Source organism: Balearica regulorum, chromosome 21 (genome assembly GCF_011004875.1).
Source record: "Balearica regulorum gibbericeps isolate bBalReg1 chromosome 21, bBalReg1.pri, whole genome shotgun sequence".
In the NCBI taxonomy this organism is placed as follows: Eukaryota; Metazoa; Chordata; class Aves; order Gruiformes; family Gruidae; genus Balearica; species Balearica regulorum.
In genome coordinates this window covers 6163382-6186976 of record NC_046204.1, presented here as the reverse complement: position 1 = coordinate 6186976, position 23595 = coordinate 6163382, and the positions used below count along the sequence as shown (strand labels likewise).

General features: G+C 39.4%; 1 protein-coding gene across 2 annotated transcripts in view; it reads right to left on the bottom strand.

Annotated features, from left to right (window-relative positions):
- Nucleotides 1-21217, bottom strand: part of TNFRSF8 (TNF receptor superfamily member 8) — a 33610-nt gene extending 12393 nt beyond the window's left edge. The window contains exons 1-7 of one of the 2 annotated variants that reach the window (XM_075773170.1): nt 21076-21217; nt 16668-16739; nt 15125-15349; nt 14510-14598; nt 11651-11797; nt 10963-11164; nt 1360-1450 (exon numbers count right to left, since the gene is read on the bottom strand). In XM_075773170.1, coding sequence (XP_075629285.1) covers nt 1360-1450; nt 10963-11034 — 163 coding nt within the window. In that variant the 5' untranslated portion in view covers nt 11035-11164; nt 11651-11797; nt 14510-14598; ... (1 more) ...; nt 16668-16739; nt 21076-21217. Of the gene's footprint in view, nt 1-1359; nt 1451-10962; nt 11165-11650; nt 11798-14509; nt 14599-15124; nt 15393-16667; nt 16740-21075 lie in introns of those variants that run through there. The other variant, XM_075773171.1, reaches the window with a different exon arrangement.
- Between the last annotated feature and the right edge of the window lie 2378 nt (nt 21218-23595).

The window sequence follows — 23595 nt, the reverse complement described above, 5'->3', positions numbered from 1 at the left end:
GGCTTGCATGTGTGCCAGTTTGTTCAGATTGAAAGCTGTACATCTGTGGGCTGGAACACCAAAGAAAGAAAAGCCAGGCTGCATCAAGAGTTCAAGGTGCTCTACTTGGATGAAATGGAATTTTAGAAAAGCTTCTCTTTCTTTGCAGTGAGGAGTTGAGTTAGTAGCAGATATAAACAGGTTATTGCTTGAAGGAGTAGTGGACGATTAACACGAAAAAGGATTCTTATGAGTTTCTGTTGTGAAAGACGCCCTGGAGGATGTGAAGAGATGTCCAAGACTGACATGAGGATGGGGCAACAAAATTAGTTTCAAAAATAAGCAGAGGTGAAATGATTGAGACTCGTGGCTCATTACAGCCAGATGTAAATCAGATCTCTGCTTTTCACAAGACCTCGCTATGACATCTGTCATTATGGGAGCTTTTGCAAAGTATAGTTTTGAAGGAGAAAAGGGCTTTTCTTGGGACTGGCTTAGGGTCAGATCCTGGCCCCTTTTCTTCTTTTACAGGACCAGTTTCTCCATCCCCTGGTCTTGCTTACTTAGACAACTTTTGAACGATTCTAGTGGTGTGGCCAGCAGTACAAGATGTCCCAGTTGGAACCTCAATGTAACTGCATGCAAATGCTAGCACCAAGTGCTAAACCCCTCTATTATTAGAGCACAAATAAATGTCAAAAATTTCCTTTAAAAAAAAAAAAAAGAAAACGAAAACATTTCTACACAAAGATATTGACAATGGTGAAGTACCATAAAATGCCCCACTCACTGAGGGGGTTTTTGGCCAACAGGGGGAGTTTCAGACATTTCCAGATCTCGTCTCACCAAGGTGTTTCCTGCTTCTGACCTCATGGGCCTCTGAGTCACAACTAGCTTCCGGCAAAGCACGCTGTGTCCCCAACAAGGGGCTGTTCCCTTTCTTATGCGAGACACTTCCTAAACTGTTTTGACGATGAGGATGATGACAGATTTTCTACACCTTCATTTTATATTTTTTGTCTCTGATCAGAATCTTACTTAGCTTAATTTCACTGTGCTATTTCACACCCTGAGGCAAGTTGAAATTAAGTCTTAGACCTGCCTACTTCTAGCTACTTCAGAGCATCAAGTCAACAGGTAAAAAACACATTAAAAATTCTAGCAAGGTGTCTTGTTTGCAATTTACAGATTGTTTGCATGCAGACTGAACAGGAGCAAGGCAGTGAGGAACAAGTTCACATCTGGATCCACACTAGATAGTGATTCATGAAATTTCACTTTTCTTCAGAGACAAAATACAATTCTGCAGCTACACATGGTTCCCACTATCTCTACAAGAAAGGCTCCATGTTAATTTGACTGAATTATAAACATACTGACCTGAGGGACACTGGTAACAGCAGCTTTGTGAAGTTTCATCATAAAACCAATTCTCAAGTGTGTCACAGGAATGAGATGAGGTTAATGATGTCTAGAAATTGAAACAGACAAAAGACACAATTAGAAAACAATTAGTTCTGCATTAGAGGAGAGCCTGGTATCTGCATCAGGTGATGGTAGCTGCAGATAGTAAGGAAAAGCCTACAGCTTTTTGAAAGTTCAAGTATCCCCAAAGCAACTAAATTCCTGTTGCCCATATGCTTAAGCAAAGATTGTGATATTCAGTGTATTTAGCAATAATTCAATATGTATCTTCACTCAGCACGGTCTTTTATCTGAAAGACATTTAAACATAGGAATGGAATGCAGTAGCCCAATCTGTGTATAAAGCATTTCAGTGCTCAGAAACCAACTCCTTGTTTCATACAATAAAAAAGGTAGTGGCACTGCCCTACAAAAAATGTTTTTCAACCAATGCTCCAAACATGCTTTGAAACCTAGCTGCAGGAACACTAAGATCACTAAGAAAAGCTTGTGTATTAGTCTGCAACTCCTTTAGAAATCTTGTAGCAGTTAGCAAATAAAAAAAAAAAAGGCTAAAAATCACTGTTCTGAAATTATTAATTTGAGATAAGGATTTTTTTAGAAAATAAAACAAAAGAATCCCTACCATCTGTAACAGATTTCCAGCTCTGTGTGCACTGGAATAAGAGGTGGTATCATGGTCAGCATCATCTAAATCTAGCTAGATTGGCTGTAATCCACAAAGATAATTCTTGTTTGCAGCAAACAAATATTCACACAATGAAGCCCCTACTTAAATAACCAATCCCACTTCTATTGCGAGTGAAGGTATTCAGGAACAACCTTTGTTTTGACTACATAACTGATACTTGTTTAGTTAAAAAAATCCCACGCGATAGTTCCAATATTAGCTTAGAAAATGAGACTCAGCTATGAATTGTATCAAGAAGCATATAATAAGACTTCCTTTTTGTATGGCAGGGCCACTACATGCTCTGGGAAATTACAGTGCTACAAGTTTTCTGATGAGAAAATCTGATTTTTTAATTTGGCATCTCCCTTAATAATCCCCTAAAAATGTTGTTATCTGAATTTCATTTTCAGTATTTGCTAGAATGTATAAATGGCATTTTATTGTAAAGACTCAATCAGTAGATTCCCCAGAGATTTTCCCACATGACACTGGTAGAGCAGCCGAGTATTTCAGAAAACCTACATCTCACTTTCTGCAGATGAATTTCCCATTGGCCTTTGAAATAATATCTACTGTCTCCTACTGCCTTCGTATGCAGTGCAGATGGAATCTTATTACCTAACCCATTTCACAGCTGTATTGTCCTGTTTAATATGCTGTTTTTTTCACAGCAGGACCATAAAACACAGAAGTTATTTAACTTGCCCCAGGTTACATCAGAAAACAGGAACTTTCAGTCAAGGAGGAAATTAACAAAAGGACAAGAAATAGAAACATATTGAAACCATTAAATTTCAACGAGCTCCAGTAATAGAACTGAGAAATCCTGCCTGACACATTTCTGCACTAACCACTGGGCCACACAGCCTCCCTACAAAGCATTTTTTCTAGCTTACTGTATAGAGGAAATAGCAGATGTCTACTTGCTCAGTCCGACTCAAATCAAGTTTACAAATGTGCACCCTGTATTTTTCTTTCCTGAAGAGGAAGCCCTAGACTGTAGGAAAAGGAAGTGGAATCTCCTCGCATCTGCATGGAGAAGCACCCTGGTTTGTCAGCCACTCTGAGACTAAATTGAATAACAGGAAATGACACAACGAGACTAGTATACTAGACAAAGGGTCGTTCAGGAGTCACTTCCGTAATATGAAGGGAATTAACTAGTTTTATAAAGAAAATTTAAGAAACAACAGCATCCTGGCTGTAGCTAAGTCATCCTGTATTCATTTCTCTGTAAGAGCTATGGGAAGTCACAACAAAAAACCTGATCTTCTCGTCTTGGTTCTCCTGGGCAATCAACTCTGGCTGCAAATGAATTGCAAATCAGGGGAAGAACACAATTCTTGAATGCTTTATGTAGCACATAAGCTTACAGCTTCTTTAATTGTCTCTTTCGGGGTTTACATAAAAGAATAGTGCCTGTGTAAAAGTGTGAGGGATAGGCTGCTTTTTAAAAAATTACCTTGTCTAAAATACTGAAATCACGAGTTTAGGATTAGATTCTGCTCCTAGTTATAGCATTGCAAATTCTGGTTATGAATTTGACCTGATGTGATAAATTACTGCATGAATTATGCACAAATACTACACAAATTATGAAACTATACATACAAGAGTACTCTTTTTTTTTTTTTCCCCACAAGAGGGCAGCTATATACCACAGCCAGCTACAAAATACATGACATCCACAGCTTCACCGCAAATGCTGCTTTCAAGTAACCAGTTACCAGCACAGCTTTGCAGCCACCCTCACTGACCCAAGCTCAAGGTCTTCTGCTGTAAAAGGAAGTCATTTTAACAAATCATGACACAATTTCTATGGTTGAGAAACGACATTCTGAAGACCCCACAACTTCCAATCCATAGCTACCCACAGAACATCTTAAGAGTTGCCATCTGTTCAGTTGAGGTGTTTCACAAGTACAAAACTTCCTATAGATTCCTTCAGTGATAAATAATGTAACATAACAATGCTCAGCATCAGTCATCATCTCCCCATTCTATTTTTTCCCCTCTAAACCCTAAAGCTGTTTGATTCCTACTGTGACCTGTAATAGCAATGCAACGATGCAAAATTCTGCTCTTAAAGCAAGCAGAAAAATTGGCCCTTTGTAGACAGCATACTTTAAGGTAAGGTCATGAGTATGCACCAAGTCCCCATATCTTTAGCGCTTCAGGCTTAAAAGCTCCAAATAAATTATATAAGCAAAGCTGGTAGTGTGGAAAGGCAAGTGTCACTAAAAATGATATGGGCTCTGCTTCTTAACTTATGCAAGGCATTTCTGTAAGCTAAATTTCAAGTTTTCATGCATCTGGAATAAAAAACCTCTTGCAGTAAGAATCCACCAAAATTTCCATGAGTTTTTGGGGGAGTGAAACTAATTAATTTGGGTCCAAAAGCAAAGAACATGCCTTGAAGAAATGGCAGAAGTGAAGGGCCAAGGTCTCAAAATGTTTTAAGTCTTCCATAAAATGATGGTGCCAACTAATTTGCTGCACAGGTTTGATTAGGCTACTTTTGGGAAAAACATGAAGGAAAGTCAGACATACAAAGAGAATGTAATTTTCATTTTTCTGTCTGTGTAATGAATATCAGAGTAATAAGTTAACTAAACCAAAAGATAACCAGCCAAAGATATGAAGTGAAAAGGGAACCAAGGTGTGCATTATTAGTGGGTAGCAATAGGCCTAAACTGAGGTAATTTACCCACTCAGTGACTGAACATGTGAATTACCTCAGTTTCACCACCTGTAACTGCTCTTCCCACAGGTAAAATACCACCTCCAACATCTCACGTACAATTAGGGAAATTAGAGTGCAAGTTTGCAATAAAATATTGGCTTGTTTGACCTTTTATTTGGATGAGCTCAGTATTTCTGATTAGGAAGAGATTGCTGGAAGCAATTCACCAAGAAACACTGGGAATTCTAGATTAAAAATTTTCGAGTCCCAACCCTTTCAAGACTCAGTGCTTCTGGAAAGGTATCTTACGCATTTTCTTGATTTGACCATCATTTTAGATATCTGTGTATAAGAAGACTCCAAGTGATAGGATTTAAGTGTTTGGGGTTTTTTGTGCCTTAGCCGCTGGCTACGCCATTTTAATGGCAGAAATCTAGACATCAACCATCAAATCCATCCAAATTTGGAGAAACTACAAAATACTTAATATGCATATTTGTCGTGCTGCTCCTGGACAGAATGACGACTGAATGCTGGAGTTATGAAATATTTAAACGCTGATTAAACTATACCATTAAAAAGAAAAAAAAATAAATAAAAAATTAGTAGCTTGGCCAAAAAAAGCATTAGATTTCCACAGAATTATGGAAGAAACATATGTGCATAACTTCTCAGAAATTAAGGTTGTTGAACCAACATGTTTATTTTCAATAGCAATTTACCATTTCTGTATAGTCATAGCCTACTAAAAACTGCAGCTGGAACACAAACCAGATTTCTAATCCTCACCTGGTAAATATTGAAATTACTTGGGTGAACTCCTGTCATCAAGAGTAGTCCAGTACTGAGCTTGGATGCCCAGGCTCAACCCTGTATAAACCCGCAGCAATGTGACAGTGAGGCCTCCACCGACCTGAGGGCAGGAAAAGGCCCTGTAGCTTCAAGGTTGGTGGTTCCGTTCCTGGCTCTTAGATGCCTTTAAAGCCCTTCCTGGTTTGGGTCCAATGTCTATCTACAATTATGGGTATTTTTGTGGTGGTAGCACCAGGGAACCCCAGCCAGACTCTGTAGGGCACAAAGGATATACTGTCCCTCCAGTCCCACTGGGTCCTCAACTTCAGATTTACTTGCTTTCATCAAATCTTGTCCCAACTGTTGCCAATGGTGCTGCAAACACTTCCTATCCTGCCAACACTCGCAGTTCAACTGCTAAGGGGAGGACAACTGCTATCAGGCTAGGTCAGTCTGCTACAGCAGAACTTACAGTTTACATTCTTTCTAGCTTTTCCAGTGAAACATAAACGCACCTTTCCATTCAAAAACTTGGGTTAGCAGTTTGCTCTGGAGGACAACATATGCTGTTTGTAACCAAAACAGGCAGGGGAAAGGCTCGTTGTCTTCTAACTCTGTGGCTACAAAGGAATCTGGAGACAGCACAGAATGATCCTGTTTAGATGAGGGAAATTCTGAGAAAAATTCCCACCGACAGTAGCAGCATTGATCTCCCCAGCACAGATACATACTGTTTTGAGCTGCGTTACCAACGGCTGAAAACTTGAGAGCCTGCTACGTACTAGGTTTCTGGTATTGCGACTGAGATGATGGTAGCCAACAGTGGAAGCTTTTAAAGAAAATGTCTCTCTTGTCAAGCTTTAATCAGAACAGGGATCACCTAAAAGAAGGGAGGGAACTACAAGGGCAGTGATGAGAAAAGGGAAAAAATAATGTAAAAAGTGGTACTTTATCATACGAGGGCTTAGGAAGAACACAGCAGGAAGGAAAAGCACATATGCCCTTACTGGTCTCATTGCCAACAAAAATCTCAGCATTAAGACATTTCTAATATATTTCTGTTTGTGAGTGCTTGGACAAAACCAAGCATTATAAAATATTGAACAACACATATGAGGTTTAACTACAAAATAGGGAAAGTCTCCTGCCTTGGACCATTATCCGATTTGTTAGTATGAACTTAAGTTAAAGAATCCTTTTTTAATGGTGGAAATTTAGCTCTGTCTCTGAAAAAAATATGAACTTAATTATTTTGACTCTGGATTGTGTGAATATCACTAATAAAACTCATTTTTCCAGAGCAAAACCAGTTTATTTAAATTAAGACTCTGTTAGGCAGAAGCTGAAGGTTAAGGTTTGACTTAGCAAGTCCTAGTTGCTCATAAATAACTCTTGAAATGAAAGGGAGGGATAAAGCAAAGGAGATAGACGAAAGTTTCATCCTCACATTAACCTCAACACTATCACCTTCTTACAAAAAAGCATCAGCTGTGAGTGTTGGGGTGGGAGGTTCACCTTCTTGACTCCATGGTGCCTGTGTGTAGAGGCCTACAAAAAAGAAAGCGCTAAGAAATTCTCCACTTACAGTGTTGCCCATTTCTCCTGGCTCCAGTATGCCTCTAGAAAATGTCAATTAGCCAGTGCAAGAAGATTCACTTCATCATTTTTGCCCCTTGCTACTTATTTTGTAGGGAAGGATTTGTGTGTAAGAACTTTCACTTCTGCCCCATTCCCTCCTCTTCTTCCTGGAATGCCTAGAAACACTGAAGAGCATGCTATAATCCGTACTCAGCAGCAACTAGTACATGGCTTTGCTTCATCAAGGAAATCTCCAGTAAGTTTTACACAACAAACTCTTCTCACCTCTGCAAAGAACAGAATGAAATGCAGTAACCTCAAAATCCTGTTTAAGTAACATTCAAAGTATTTTTCTCTTTCATCTTTTGACTATCCGTTGTCCTTATCCACTCTTGTCTGAATCTCAAGACAGACAGAAACAGAACTCAGATTCTGCCAGGGAAATTCAAAATTCTAGCACAATTTCACTTTTTAAACCATCATTTCCTAGTGTTTCCTGAGGAAAAGAGAAGGAGATGTTGTACATTTCCCTGTCCCCTCTCCAAATGCTAACCCGGTCTCAATGAAGAAATACCAATTTTATCCCAATGACACACAGTATTGCCCAATAGTACTTAGTTCTGTTCATTAATACGTATTAAAAAAAACCCCTTTAAAATTCAAGGAAGATCACAGAAGTATTGGTGGAGGAATCCAGCTATGGTGGACAGTAGGTCTTTGTCCTTCCCTCTGATTCTGAGGAAACTCTGAATGGATGGGTCTGTACTAAGAATGGATTAGCAAAGTGGGAATGTGTGTCTATTACAGCTATGCTAATCCTGTAGCTCTTTGCCATCCAAGGGTGCAATCCCACCACCCCTCTCATGCCTGCACCTACACTTCCTTCCCCTCTAACTCCTTGATCATTTAAGACAAAGCAATTGTGTTTCCAGAGCATGACTCAGTTCCAGTTCATTTGACTGAAAACTCTGCTTTCTGAATTTGTGAAGTTGGTTTTCAGGAGGTTACTGCAATGAAACAACTCACTCCATGGCTGCACAGTCACTTGCAGTAAATTCAATGCAAGGAAGGTGGTGGCACTGTGTAGCCCGGAGCAGGGCCTCCCCTTTGTGTGACAGGTCTCTGCTGATGGGCACAGCTGTAACGGGAAACCTCACAGAAATTATTATTTCTGCATCTGCCCACCATATCAGAATTGATTTCATTTGGATTGGACATGAGGACACAATGCAGAGTTAATGCTGCTTTATGCCAGCTGTAGAAGAACAGATAAATGTTTAAACTAACAAGAAGGTAAGCTGGTGTGGTAAGCAATCACCAGTATAGCAGAAAACCTGCTGCTACAAAGTTAATCTGTCCACATTTTTTGAACATCTTTGAACAAGCCATTAATCTGTATCAGACTAGTAATTTGTATCTGGTTTTGCTCCAATACAAGGAGTTCTTAAACTGGATTCAGTGTCCTGTTCAACTGGAGGGAGGCAGAGACTGAATTTCACTGATCTTTTCCTGCATGCACTTCAAATAAAGGTTTTTGATTTAGCAGGAGCTGGAATATGTCTAGTGAAAGAAAAGACCACAATTCATATCCTGTTCAGACTGCTCTGTAACAGGATGGCCAGGGATCCCTTGGCTTAGTGCTTTCATTGACCTATCAGGCCAACCATATTTTTACTTTTTTAAAGCATTGCACATCAAGACCAAATCAAATAAAGCAAATGTATTTGATTCAAAAGCATTTGGGTTTCTCAGTGCTTGCTTCTGAGAATTTGTTTTAGAAAACAGGCTTTTTGTATATCTTCTCACTTTCCTTGTATCTACAAACATATTTGCTATTCCAATTTAAATAACGGCAATTGTAAAGACAGTGCTGAATTCAGTGGGCTACTCTGCAATTCAGTCAGGACAAGGTTTGACTCATTTATTTATGGTCTTTTGAGCTCATAGAGAAAAAGTGATGGTGAGGCAGAGTAAGAAACCAGCTTGCTACAAATGAGCTGTAAGTCAGGAAGAAAGCATATTACGGTAAAAAAAAAAAAAAAATCTTCTACCAGTGTTGGCTATTCTAGAACTGACTAATACTGTAGCAAAATAGTTGACTCCCTTTCAACCTTCTATCCAAATTCTGACAGTACAAAAGAAGCTGTTAATCTAAGACCTCAAGTAGTCAAGCTTCACCTGTTTGACAGTAAAGACATTATTAACAAGTGAGAGGTGAATATTAAAACAAAACCCAAACTGTGGATTCAAATGAGGTGGAATACGCTTTAAAATATGACCAATAAGCTGTGACTTGCTCACAATAAGCAGCATCACTTGTAGTCCAGTAGCAGTAAAAGCAAATGTTGTTGTGATGGAGGCAATACAGAAAGACAGTGAAAAGCCAGTTGCTTATCCCAGCAAGATCCACATATTTATTCCATATAACTGATGATTTTGCAGTGAGTCTGAATGTTGACAATGAGTATCAGAAAACCAAATTTTCTCTCTGCCCCTTTTATTTTGTGAACAAAACACCAAAAGTGATGTCAAATAGCAAAAATACCATCTTCTCTCTAATACCTTTCTCTAAAGCAGTTTGCATTCAGCAGACCAGACAAGCTTATCTGAACACCCTCCTAAGTACTCCTCAAGTGTGGAAGACTACAGACTCCAATCCAACAGAACAGCGATCCTTCTGTACTTCAGGAAGGAGACAGCGGCAGGACAGATAACCAGGGCGATGCAGAGCAAACTTGCAATGTGGGAGGGGAATTTACAACTAAAGACTCAAGGGCAGACTCCCACTCTTACCAAAAGAGCCAGGAGGATCTTTTTCAAATGTCTATGAAGAGGATGCAGGACTTGGTTATTTTCAAAGATCAAATTGAAGTCAGTTTCTTGTAAAAAATCTCCCAACAGCCCAAGTGATGTGCTATATTATTAATTTACAATGTACAGACAGGTGCCTTAGGCTAGTATATGCTCATATTTCCACTGCAAGGGAAAATGGCCAATTTGAGGATCCAACACAGTGTGCAATTACTCACCTACTTGACTTTACCTATGCAAAGAGCCTCTGCAACTGACCTTTTTTTTTTCAAATGTGTGTGCACAAGCATCAGCCAGGGAAATTACCTGGATTTATGCCAGATGCTGAGGGCTCGTTGCCACGTAATGCACTAGGAGGAAGGGGTAAGGGGGGGGCGGGGGGGGGGAGCAAACCCACAAGAGGTGATATGATCTGAGTGGGGAGCTAACTTACATCTACAGCATCAGCTGAGTGCAACTAGTGGGCTATGTCTATTTTAAGTCAATTTGATGCAGAAATAATAGCCCATTCATGAGGAAGCCAGTGTCAAGAAGGGTGGGCGGTTGCAAAGAGGAAGGTATTTTATTGTTTTGTTTGCCTTTACAACTTTCAATTTGCCAGCCCTGACTCACATCAGCAGAGTGAGCAGAAGCCCTCCGAACCAAGCTCTGCAAGGAATGTGCCTGTCACAGAGCACCTGGCCGTCCAGGCAAAAATAAAAGCCACTCACCCAAACAAACGAGAACAGTCCCCCACCCCTGCACCTGGAGGTGCAGTAACACTAGCAATGCCAAAAAAGATGCAGATCATAGCTCCTATCCCCTGCTCCTGCCTGCAAAGTTCCCAGAGAGGGCGAACTCTTCTGGCTGCTCTCCTTTACACCTTTATCACCCTGTGTTGCACAAAATCTGTTTCTGTGGATGCCCACTACCCAGCACTCTGCCTATGGGCAGAATAGCCCTGCAGCCCAGGGTGCCCCCACACCTCTCCAGGATCCTCCGTCCTGAGGGGCTGCAGGATCCTGGTGCCACCCTGCCTTACCTGTGGGGCTGTCTGGATATCCTGGAGAAGCAGCAGGAGCCACAGTCCTAGTGCCAGGCTGCAGGCAGCCATCTGCAGTGGTGCTAGATCTCCCTAGCTCCCAGCATCGCAGGTTAGACAGCCAGGTTGCTCCTCCCGGAGGCTGAGATCCTCCAGTCCAGTCTAGCTCCGTGTCTGTTCATTCAGTCCAGAGCCATTCCAGCTGTTCAAGACAAGCAGGAGAGAGGCTTTGAGACTCAAGCAAGCTGAGAAAACAATTTAGAAGGAAGGGGGAGGGGGGCTGCCCAAAAAAGAAAAGTAAAAAAAAAGAACAAAACAAAACCGCGTCAATCACTAGTCCCAGAGCTGGCGGGTTTCTGTGAGTCGGTTGCATGCACCAAGGTTGTCACTCGCGGTACACGGCTGGCTGTGCAGAAACACAGGCTCCTGAGTCATCTAGGCTGCCCTCAGAGCACTTCACCACCCCAAAGCCTTGGCCAGGCATGAGTCCAAGCCCTGCCCCGTCCATCCGCCACACTCTCAAGAGCTGCAACCAAACCTCAAGAGAATTCCCAGTAAGAAACACTCATTTTTTTCAGTACAGTCATTTTACTCCTGTTTGGATGAGAGTGTGAAAACTCACAACCAGCCAGGGTGACTCCGCAAAGGTTTAAAAGCTTTACACACTGTCCTTTAAACACCAACATACCACAAAGCATCCTCTTGAGAATCCTTCTCTTTCCTCCAATCCCATTTGAAATCAATTCCTGTTGCTGCCAATCATCCCTTGGACTGCTACTCGTCATTTCACTCACTTTCATTTGTTACTCCAGATAATGTTTTTTGGCTCTGGTGCCTGAAAAGATTTCAGTTGGTTTAAGGTATCACAAAGCTTTCTTATCTGCCCTAAAAGTTTTGTCAAAAGTAAAAGTTAGCCACTTCAAAAAAGGGCAGATTGCCTCGAAAACCTCTCTGAGGTGCTCAGGAAAAGAATGAGAATTTGAATTCTCACACCCATGGTTTTTTGCTTCTCACCCTTATCAGCAAAAAAGAAAAACTAAAGAAATGAGAAAAGATTGAAAGTCAGATAATAGATTATTTTATTAAAGACCCACAGCTACCTCACTGCCATCACAACAGAGTGCCAAAGATGAGAGCATTCCACAGGGGCCCTGGGGTGATGTAAATATCTTCATTAATTCACAGCTGTAACTCTTTTCTTTTTAACTAACTGCCTCTTTCTCCAGAATACCATCTTATAAAACCCAGGCATTTTCAGAACTTCGCACACTGTGTATTTGACATATAAATCTAACCTCCTTTCTTCACTCTGTCAGGTTACTTCTCAGTTTCTAAGCTCTCTAAGCTATAAAAGCTGATTGTGGTAGGTATGCCTTTAAGGTCTAGAGACAACTAAGTATTTGAGCGTCCAAATATTACATTCTTGGTTTTCCTAATTAAATAATAATAAAGGAAGTATCTTAATCTTGTGTAATAATATGCCATTAGGCAATTCTCCCAATTCATGAGTGCAGTTTCAAATGACATAGTAGTGAGGACAATTGGTGAGCTCTGTCTTTTTTTTTTTTCTCCTCCCCCCCCTGTTTTTTTTTCCCTTCCTTTTTGTTTGTCTGATCAGCTCCTGTCTAAGCTTTTCTAGTAAAAGGACAGGAATTAATGTAAGACACAGTCTGGAAAGTTTAAGCCTCTGTAAGTTATACTGCTGAGGTCAATGCATCTGATACAAAATCTAAGTATCTGAGTACAAAAAATCGTGTGAAAGACTTTCCCAGGACTGGCAACAGTGAGAGTTTTCTGCCCTGTTTTCCAGAAAAAATAAGACTGAAATGAGCATACTGAGCATTTTGTATATATATGTATGTTGGTTCCTTTTTAATCAATGGTGTCAATTTTTTAACCCATTGGATAACTTCAATCTAATTTGTCTGAGGATGCAAAGTCATTAAGTTTTACAAAGTTTCATGGAAGAAGATGACTCGGATAAAGAGGGAAAATTCTAGGAACACTCTCACTGGGGGAAAAGCTGCGGTGAGAGACTAGTGTTAAGATTCCATCCCACACATCCAAAGTGAAACCAGGCTTCCCAGCTGCCATCCTTCTTAGAACTTCCTAAATTCATTCTTGATTGAACTAGATATTTAAAAGGATGGGAAGTGGAAAGTGCTTATTGTTGCTGCTGGCTTTTCAAAAAGGCTATTACATCACACAATGCTATTACAAGTCTGTAATAAAAGCAACAGCAATGAAAAGGGTGAAGAGGTGGTGTGTGATAGGAATGTTCCAACCTGCATGCATTTTTAACTGAATGCATTAATTTCAGACTTTGTGTGCTTTGAGTCCAAATACAATGAAAGGGGCTTTCCAAAAGAAGTCCTGTCAGTAACTGGAATAAGCACCTCCGTTTTATAACAAACCCACACTACTGTTCTCTAAATGTTGCCCATATTTCCTAGAAAATAATACTCTATGGTAATATACAAGAAAAAAAAAAGCAGAACAAACACAAGCAAACAAACAACCCCTATTTCTCTGCTCTTCTATCAGAGAACAATGCCTATCAGAAAAAAAAGGGGAAAGCCCCAATGAGCATGCTATTATTATTTATAATGCCGCATCTGTCTCTAACATCTGAATCTCCTTTTGATTTAGGTGTTAAAGGTAGCAATACCCAAAGACAAGGTTGCTTGGCATTTTCTATTTTAACTAATTTAGTTAATGCTGAGTTTAGCTAACGCTAAGTAGTTTTTACACTGACTACCTGATCTGTGCTGACCATCTGTGTGTGTGATGTGGAGTTGAGGTGGAGGGGATCAGAGAAAGTCCTGTAAGCCAGCGGTTATTCATATGTCGCTTGATACCTGGAGCAAAAGAATGCAGAAACCCAGCTAAGCCATGAGGGAAAGTCTCTTTAACACATGCCCAGGACATTCCTTCAGCACTGTCTATTCATTGTGCTGCTAGCAGTGACAGCCTGGTAAAAAAAGGAGTAATAGAATACTGCAGAAGTAACATTGTTACACATGTGCTCAAGTAAAAGTATTCATGACATTTTCTGATTTTGAAGTGGCTGATTTTAGTCTCATATTGTAGCTTTAGCATGGTTCCTTGTGGTTTTTAATATGTATGTTCAGTTAATATATATCTAGCTGTATCAGTGAAAAAAAAAACACGGCGAGTAGTGTCATCTCTAAATGTCTGTCAAACAGATAAATGAGACCACTGAATTTAAAAGGATATATATTAAAATAACCTTGTCTAAAATCTGTATTTCAGTGTCTGTCAGTGTTGCTATTTAGAGCATTGCAGTACACTGATGAAAATCACTAAACTCTTGCTACGTAATTAGATGAAACAACAGCAGACCCTAAAATTTCACTAGGAGTCTCAGTAGTACCAAAGGCAGTGCTTGTTGGGATACACGCTACATACTATAGGGGGTACAAATGAAAGGTGGAATTCTTAACAAATTAAAAAAGAAAAATGAAAGCATTTACTGTAATAAAACCCAAAGAATCTCATGGTTAAAGGAAGGAAAATAAGTAGTCACCAAGAATGACTTTCCTGACACCCCTCTTAATCCATTCATGCATTTTAGCCATTGAAGAGCTCTCTTCCTGGGGATCTTGGAAAGCGGCACTGTGGCAACAACACGCAGGGAGAGCATTCAGGATCCCAATGATTTTAGGCACTCTAAGTGAAGCCAACATACTAAACTTCTCTGGAAATCTTTCAATAGCCCAAAGAGAACAGATGGGAGAGAGGACAACACTTGTGTAATGTGATCTCATCGAGAAATAGCACTTAGTGAGCAAGCAATCAGAATTTGAACTAGCTGTAGCTGCCAAAGTATTTGAACTTGTCTGAATGTGTAAAAAGGAACAAAATCTCATTTATCCCAAGCATGCCACAGGTTGGCAAAATTATGTCTCTCTCTGCCACTCTGCTACTGATACTTATTTTCTGCCACATACACTTCTCTTATTCGTAGTATTAAATATTTGTCAATCTATTTAATTATGTCCCATCAATCAAACCATTCTGCAATACGTTAAATACATTGCAGGTGCTCTTGATAACATAATTTGCGGAGCTATATTGATTTAGCTTGGTATTTATCAATATATATATCATTTACATATTTATCAATATATATATAATTTACCTTGGTACATTGGTCCACTGTGATCAACAAGGAAGATGCTATGAAGCTCTTGTTGCATACTTGTTGAAATGTAGCAATGACTCAAAACAAGAGTTCCCAGCAGGAAAAAAAATGGTTATAATGAGCTGGGGTCATAGTAAAATCCCAATAGATAGGGGAAATCCCAAGTCATTTCAGTAACTGTAGTCTCAGTAGATGGACATTCTCACAGGGCGTTTCTGTTCTCTAGTAAAAATAATAGAAAAAGAAACCAGCTTCCTTGCTTTATATAAAGTTTCATACATACACAAACCAGCAATCTAAAATAAAAGAACAGCCTAGTTCTTGTTTGTTTGCAACTCGGGACTTTTGTCTCAACCAGCTGTGTTCTTGCTGAGCACAGAAAATTTCTTGGCAATTAATGAACGACCTATGGAAGGATATGCATCCTGGTCTGTTCCCATGCAACAATAAGGTTACTTCTTTTTTTTTATAATCATAGAATATAATGTCAAAAGGTACTTACGTGAAACAGCCAATTCCTGACTGGAAGCTCAGAAATACTGTCAGCAATAATTGTTTTTGCTAACTCTGAGCCACAACATAGCTGTTGCAAGAGTTCTCCAGACAGCAGAGAACCTAGTTGTACTGGTAAAAGAGAATCTTCTCAGCTCATATTAGTCTTACTGCAAGAGGTCTTGCTTTGGCCGAGATCTGTAAATCCCCCCACAAAAAGCCCATTGACTCCATTCATGTTCCCTGGTTTTCATTCCAGCCAAACATATCCTCAATTTAAAAGTACAATATATGGCAGTGCTACTCTCTGACCTTCCAGAAGCAGCAAAGTCACTCTCGGTATTGTTATGCTTAAAAAGTAAAATTTTCTGGAAGTGTAAGCATGCATTTCTGCTACCATAGATTTGGATTAAATGTTTATATGCAAAACAAGATATGATTATATGTCTGTCATTTTATTCACTGTTTGATTGGGTTAAGTCATTCAGAACATTGAAACAAAAATTTAAGCAGCTATAAATGTGTGACTGATCATGTTAATAATAATGATAACATAGCTTAATTTTCAATTACATTTCTTTTACAAATATCATTGATACAAAGTTGTCATGGATAACAAAATCTTATAAATCTGTTTTTGTTATCTTGACTAATACTACTACCTTTATATAGGGTGATAAATAATGTAACAAAAAAAGAATCTGTATAAAAAGTCTTTTTTTTCTGGTGCATAGTAGCTTCAAAACTAAAGTGCATTTTGACTCAGAATGAAACATGAGAAGAGCTGACAGAGAACTCAGTGCTCTCAGGAAAGACTTGGCTTCCATGAAAGAAACCAAAACCTTATCACAGAATTACTACGCCCACAGGCTGGCTGAGCCAGCGACGACCTTAGAAGAAAGATCACATCATGTCTGTAGTTTCAGTAATTCTGACTACAGCTTCTGAAAGAGTGGTAGATTTACACGTTGTCATTCTCCACAGAGAAAGCTCTTGACAAAGATGTTATTACTTGAATGTAATTTGTATTATGCCCTTCCTCCCATACCTTGCTAGAAATGGAGAGGCTCAAGGGTGAATCTTCCACAGTCCAGACAGGATAGCCACTTGATCATTATAGCTGTAAAGAAAATGGTGGCTAATAAAGGTTGGACAGGTAATACCATGTGAAGGCTGAGGCATTTTAAAGATCCTTCATGCCCTTTCTTCACATCTCCCTAGCACCGGTTTAATTTAAAGCAAAAGCCTTCTCTGCTGCTCGTTTGCTGGAGTAATCAGACTGTAAATCTAGATGACCCACAACAGCATTATTTGTTTTGGGCCTTTGCACTGATACAGATTAATCCATTAGCACCAGCTCTGACTTTAGCTTGGTCTTACCTCATGTCAAAGTCTTTGTCTGGAGTTCTGTAAAGCTCATGGTTTCCCCTAGCTAACCAGAAAGTGCAGGAAGGCTTCTATAAAGCCATTGGTTCCATTCTCAAGCCACTCACAACTCCCAAAGTTGCCTATTGTGCAATATCTTCACATCATTGAATTCCCACATGGAGTTTCAGAAGCAAAACAGACTTTCTCTATAGCAATTTCTCCTCATCACCATATGACCAGGAACTGGAACTGAGAAGAGGAAGACTATTTCCTTTGCTTTCAAGGGGACCTTCAAAGTGAAGTTTTGGAAAGAAAGTGCCATATAATTCATATAGAGGACAAAGAATCAACTGAAGGGATGAAAAAGCTTAGACTAGAAGAAACTCATGACTAGAACTGGAGAGGAAGGAGATCAGCCCACTAGGGAGGAAGACAACTTGTGAGGAAGACTTGGACTGTTTGGATACAGTAAATAAAAATCATGTTGGAGGGAGTGGGGATGTGCAATGTTAAGCACTTCTTAAGTTTTTAGTATCAGACTTAGCACTTTTAATGGTGTTCTTGTACTCCAGTCTTGGTGTTAATTATTTGAGATTTGTTAAAACTAAAATCTAACCCATCAGATCCAGTTTTCACCTACAGTTTTTGGAAGATGTTATTCAACTGTGAATAGAATCAAACCAGAAAACATACTCAGGCACTCAAGAATTCCAGTCTGTAAACTCTTGGCAGAAGAAGCTCAAGAAAATTTCAGTGAAAAGCATTGTGAAGCGAGAGATTCAAGCATAGGAGAGAACCAAAGAGAGGTAAAAGAAGCTTTTTCAGAACCTTCTCATTACACAAAAGATCTACTTTCAGATACTTTGCACACATTAACTGACAGACAAGTGTTTTGTAGCCAGGTTCAGTTACTTGACCAAAGCATTTAACCCGTGAAGTTCAAATGTAAGTCAATAAACAGCTCCCAAATAAACTAGCTGTTTCAGGATGAAACACTACTCTCTCATTTACTGGAAATTATTTACGACCTTACTGCACTCCCTATATTAATTTACTTTTTTTTTTTTTTTTTTTTTTACTTTGGGAATAAATGCACCCTTTTAGAAGATTACTGGAATTATGAGCATTTCACTTCCTCGTAAGAACAAGAAATTCTGCTCACATTTACTCAAATATAAATCCAAACAAACCCTAGTGAATTCAACAGATTAACTCTGGATCTCTGTCACTGGAACGGCAAAGAATCTTACTTCAAAGTTCAAAATAATGAGATATGCCTGAGTTTTCCTTGTTAACTACCCTTTGCACAAATATTTTACAGTTGTTCACTGATACACAATTGTTAATGTCATTGTTGCAATTGAAATGTGCTCTATGTGTATGCCTGGGAAGTAAAACAAGGAAATTGAAAAAGCACCAAGAGTTCCAATTCTATACATTTTAATCCAAAATCAAAAATGTTTGGGGAAGACTGGCCATGCGGTTAAAACACAGGAGTGGGAGTCATTAGTTCCCAGTTCTGTCACAGACTTTTTGGGTAACTCATATCCTTTCCTGGTACTCTAGTTCTCCTCATCTGAAAGCTGAGAGCCATAACAGAAGCAAGATGAGCCTTCCTTGCTGACACAAACAAAAAAAAGTCAGGAAATAGTAAATAACTTTTGTGAAAGAAACAAATGGGAAGATTTCAGGACACAGTTTTTTTCAAAGTCTCTAAAACTTTTTTCTATTACTATAGCTGAGCATCTCAACTCTGACAATTTAGGGTCTTATTTTCCTCACCCTAGCAGCATATTTTTGCTCTGCAGAAATCAATGGAATACACCAGCTGAAGCAGAAAACAAAGTCCTTACGTTTGGCCTGCCATTACCCAGGAAACTGGTGAAATTGAGGTTTTTAACTCCGAAGAGAAGGGGCAGAATGCCTCTTGAGTTTTCAGATTTGACACACTCTGAAAACAAATTCTTCTGGGTTTTGAAAACCCAAGTTCCAAAGACATGAAAGCCCCCAAAATCAAAGTCTGCAAATCATTCAAAAAGCAAGACCATGCCACATGCAGATGTTTCACCTGATGGTTCTGGAGACAGTCATTCTTTGACTGATAACTAAACAGAATGAATAAATCAGCACTACATTCATTCAAGACTCTTGGTATTAATTCTTACAGTGTACTGACAGCAAGAAACACCTGATCCGGAGACATCACCAAAACTATCTTACAATAGTCGTAGAGGAAGCAAACAGACAATACACTGATGGCAGTCGAACACTGTTACCGAGAAGCAGATTGAGCTATGTTTTAAAGGCTGAACTACACTTCTCTGTCAAAACCAATCACAAATGCATTATTTACTGTATGTAATTTGTTTAATCAAGCAAAGCTGGATTTCCCAGCTTATAAATCAGTGTTATATATACAGTCAGAAAGGGGAACAAACCCACCAGTTTTACCATCAAAGCAGCAGGTAGTCATCATTCATGCCAAAAGAGAATGAATACAAACGGGCACACACACTGGAGCCAGCCAGTGACAGAAGACACAGCTGCGCAGACTAAGCCAGCATGTCCCAAGTGCTATGAACGTAAAAAAAAATAATCCTGGTCAAATCAAGAATGCTGGGCTTCGCTTTGGGTATTCCAACTTCTAGCAGCATCGAAGTGTGAACAATATAGTAGCTTCCAATTTTGCCAAATACATACGTTATACTCCTAGCAAATTCTTCCACTGTAATCACACACATCAGTCACACATCAGAGTGAAGGATCCCTGCCTTCTCCCTGAAGGATTTTATGCCTCGTTGCAAAAGACAGTTGGGAATAGACTGCCACTTCTCTATGGGCACATTTGAATTACCTCTTCCTGCCTCTAGCTGATCAAGATAAAAAAACCTAATCTTAAAACCATTACAGCAAACACCTAGTCTCTAATGTAATGGCAACACAAACAAAGCCAGGTTTAAGCAGATCCTTCCTCACCAACTGTTGTAGAGAATTCTTTCTCTTTGTGGATTACTGTGCATCTTGGGCATTAGGAGGACATATCTCCCTAAATCTTGGCCACAGACCATGAAGCAGCATTATTACCTCCAGCAAGAGACAAGCTAACCCAGAGCCCTGTGCCTGCACAACAAAGTTCAGTATTTGTATTATTTTGTGGCTAAGGACATAGCCCTGGAGATACTGGTACACTGCTGGGAACTCTTCCTTACCACACCATTTTGAACCCCAGATCAGCAAGGGCTCCCGCCACCCCACATCTTACATTCCTACTTTCCCAATCCAGCCCTTCTCGCTACAGTCCCAGTATTTCATGCCCTCTGCCTCCTTCCAACACACCTCTCACCACTCTGGCTTCCTACTCAGTCTCACCTCTGCTTAGCCTCCTCTCCAGAAACCCCTTGCCCCCAAATGTTCCCGTTTTCCTAACCCACAATCCCGACATCCCACACACACTACCCACCCCCCCCCCAGGCAGATTCCAGCACTGGCTCTGTCACAGCTCAGGTCGCTGCAGCATCCATGGTCTGTCCAAGTGCAGCAGCTGCTTTAACACTGGATGAAATGCAAAACAGAAGTATTCCTTGTGTGACACCCACACAAGGAATGTACCCCCAGGTGACATCTCAGTCACCCTCCCTTCAGGAAAGGGTGTATTATCTTGGATTGCACAACACTTACTGAGGACAAAGCCACCGTGCAAAATCTTGTTATTACACCATTAATGTATCCACACCCAAACTACCCCTCACAGCACATGGTTCAAAGACATCTTGTGCAGGCCTGTTACTTATCATTACCCTACGCTGGATAAAACTTCCTTTGCCCATCTTTTGGATTGACATTTTGTGTCATATTCAGTACCAAAAAAAAAAAAAAAAAAAATCTGGTTCTCATAAAGCATGACCTCGCTTTCTAGATATGACTTTTTGGTTGTTATTCCTTGCATTACTGCTGTTCAAACTAAACTAACTACAATTTCTAACTTTGACATCTTGAATACAATCAGCAGCCACATTGCTTAGCTCACAGCCTTCAGATCTCAGCAGAGTGATTGTGAGAAAACAGATGAAAGGGGTACACACATTTACCTCAGCTGCAGATCACATGAAATTAGAGCAAGCATCTTTTTGGTAACTCTTGAAGTGAAGTGAGATTATGATCAGAAGCTTGACTATACGTGAAATCACCTTCTTACTAGCAGATGAGGCCTCCATGCACATCCATGGCCTGGTGTCCTAATTAAAAAAATATGGGTTTACTCACTTTCAGACCTCCTGTCTCTGTTCCAGAGAAACACGGTGGCTACAAAGGGTTCTAGATTAAATTCTGGATCATGTATTAACAATATTAACCAAGCTCCAATTGCAAAATCTTTTGATAATTTCAATTATGAATAGAAAGTGAAGATCAAGTTGGCTGACAGAAAAACCTGTTTCTGTACATTATCAACTACAAACTGACACGGGCACTACTCAGAGTAGAAATTTCAAAACACAGAGTCTGCTTAAGCTCTACTGGAAAACCTGAGTACACTGGTTAGATTCCCTATGCAAAAAGGATCACGATATAAGCTTATACTGCACTGATATGGAGACATAACTATAAAAACAACCTAGAACCATCAGGTCATTCTCTAAGTTAACAGGGAAAATAGATTTTCTGCTCCAAAAGAGTAATAAACAAAAAGCAAAATAAACAATTCCCTATACCAGTTCAGACAAGAAAGCAAACTACAGTGCCAATATTTTAACATGAAAATTGAAATCAGTCCTCCTACTGTGAAAATGAAATATTTTTAATTAACAAAAAGGGCATGTGGGATGGGTCAGATAATTAAAAAAAAAAGAACACCGAGACTGAGCACTTGTGAGAAACTCCATCTGAAAGGGGATGTGAGAACACAAGAGGAAGGGTATGAAGAGAGAGTTAAAGCTAGCCTGAAGCACGTGCATAGTGAAAAGAACCTTTTCGGAAGATTTACTGTTATGGAGAAGATCTGGTATTGTAAGGCTTTGCCTTGCAATGGAGATATGGAGGGAGATGAAGGAGGAAAAAAAAAAAAAAAAGAAAAAAAAGGGTCCATAAACTGGTAGCATTTTCACTTTGTTTCAGCTTGCAAACGAGGGCAGGATCAAACAGGCCAGAGCCGACATAAAAAGAGAGAAACTGAGGTCAACTTGGGTAAGCAGGTGCAGCGTCACTGACTTCTTTCACCTGCTTCTGGTGGAGGAAAAGAGTCATAATTACACTTTCAACACTTTCACAAGTGTAAAAGATTGAATGTATTCCTAGCTATCAAGAGACATTTTGAGTTCAACGTTGGTTCCATCCTGAGTTCACCTGATAGATCTCACATAAGTTACTCAATCCTACAGTGCTTCATTTTCTCTATTTATAAAGTGAAGCAGCCTTGCTGTAATTTATTTCAGGATAAATTAAGAAAAGGTTTATGACTTCTAACGTTTTGGGTTTGAAGTCAAGGTAGTAAAAATATTGAATTTACCCCATATAGTATAACGCTTGGCAGCTAGTGGTTTATATTCACTGGATTTCTTTTGAAATTAGTACTTTCAATAATGGAAAGAACGTGACCAATTCCATTCACTTTACCCTACACATGCACAACCCAAAGCTAAACTGCTCAGTCATGTTTTTTAATTTTCCAACATTAAGATTTCATAAACCTGCAATATTTCTTTCCTTGCTTAAAAAAAAATCTATGCATTCATATGACTTAATAAAGGAAGTATTTGATATATAAATAACAGTGAATGCCAAGAAGCTGAAAATATCATTGGTGCAAACCCAACTCCTTCTGTCAAGTTGGCTGCCACAAATAAATTAGAGGCAGGAATTTCTGTTTCAGGCTTATTCAAGGCAAAATAAAACAGCAGCTTTATTGGTTTTAGACAAGGAAGGTAAGATCAGATTTGTTTGAACTTGTCTATAAAGTTCAAACAAATCACACTATATATTTTGGTTTGGTACAATCTAAAAACTCCGAAATGTTGGGGTTTTATTTGGTTTATCTCCAAAAAACTTGGAAAAACAGAGGCAAGCATAAGTTGCAAACATTTTAAGGCATTATCCAGATTTTCAATTAATAAAATACCATTTTACTTTAATATGCTTTCTCACATTTATAATTACCCTGATGTAATGCACCCTGTAGCTACAGACATTGCACTGAAAATAAACTGGATTTTTTAAACTGAATTGCTGAGTAACTCAAGTTTAGAGCACTAGCAAATTATGTGTCATGTTTCAAACATTTGGAAATGAATATATTTATGTGCATTCCACTGAACCAGGCCACTGAAGGGCCAATTCCTCACCCTGGCATTCAAAGTTAACAATACGCGTCTGGATTACTTAGTTGAGGTGGCAGATGAACTCTGTTGCTACGGCTGTCCTAGTGGTAACAGTACTAGTTAGTCACCCTGTACACATCACTTTATCCAGCTCTACGTGGGAAAGCTCATGCATCTGCTTAGAAGTAGCTGCAAAAGGTAAAAAAGAAAAGTGAAAAAACATACATGAAAGTTTGTACATTCAGCTATGTGTACTGGTTGCTCACATATAAGCACAATTATGAAAACTAGGAAAAA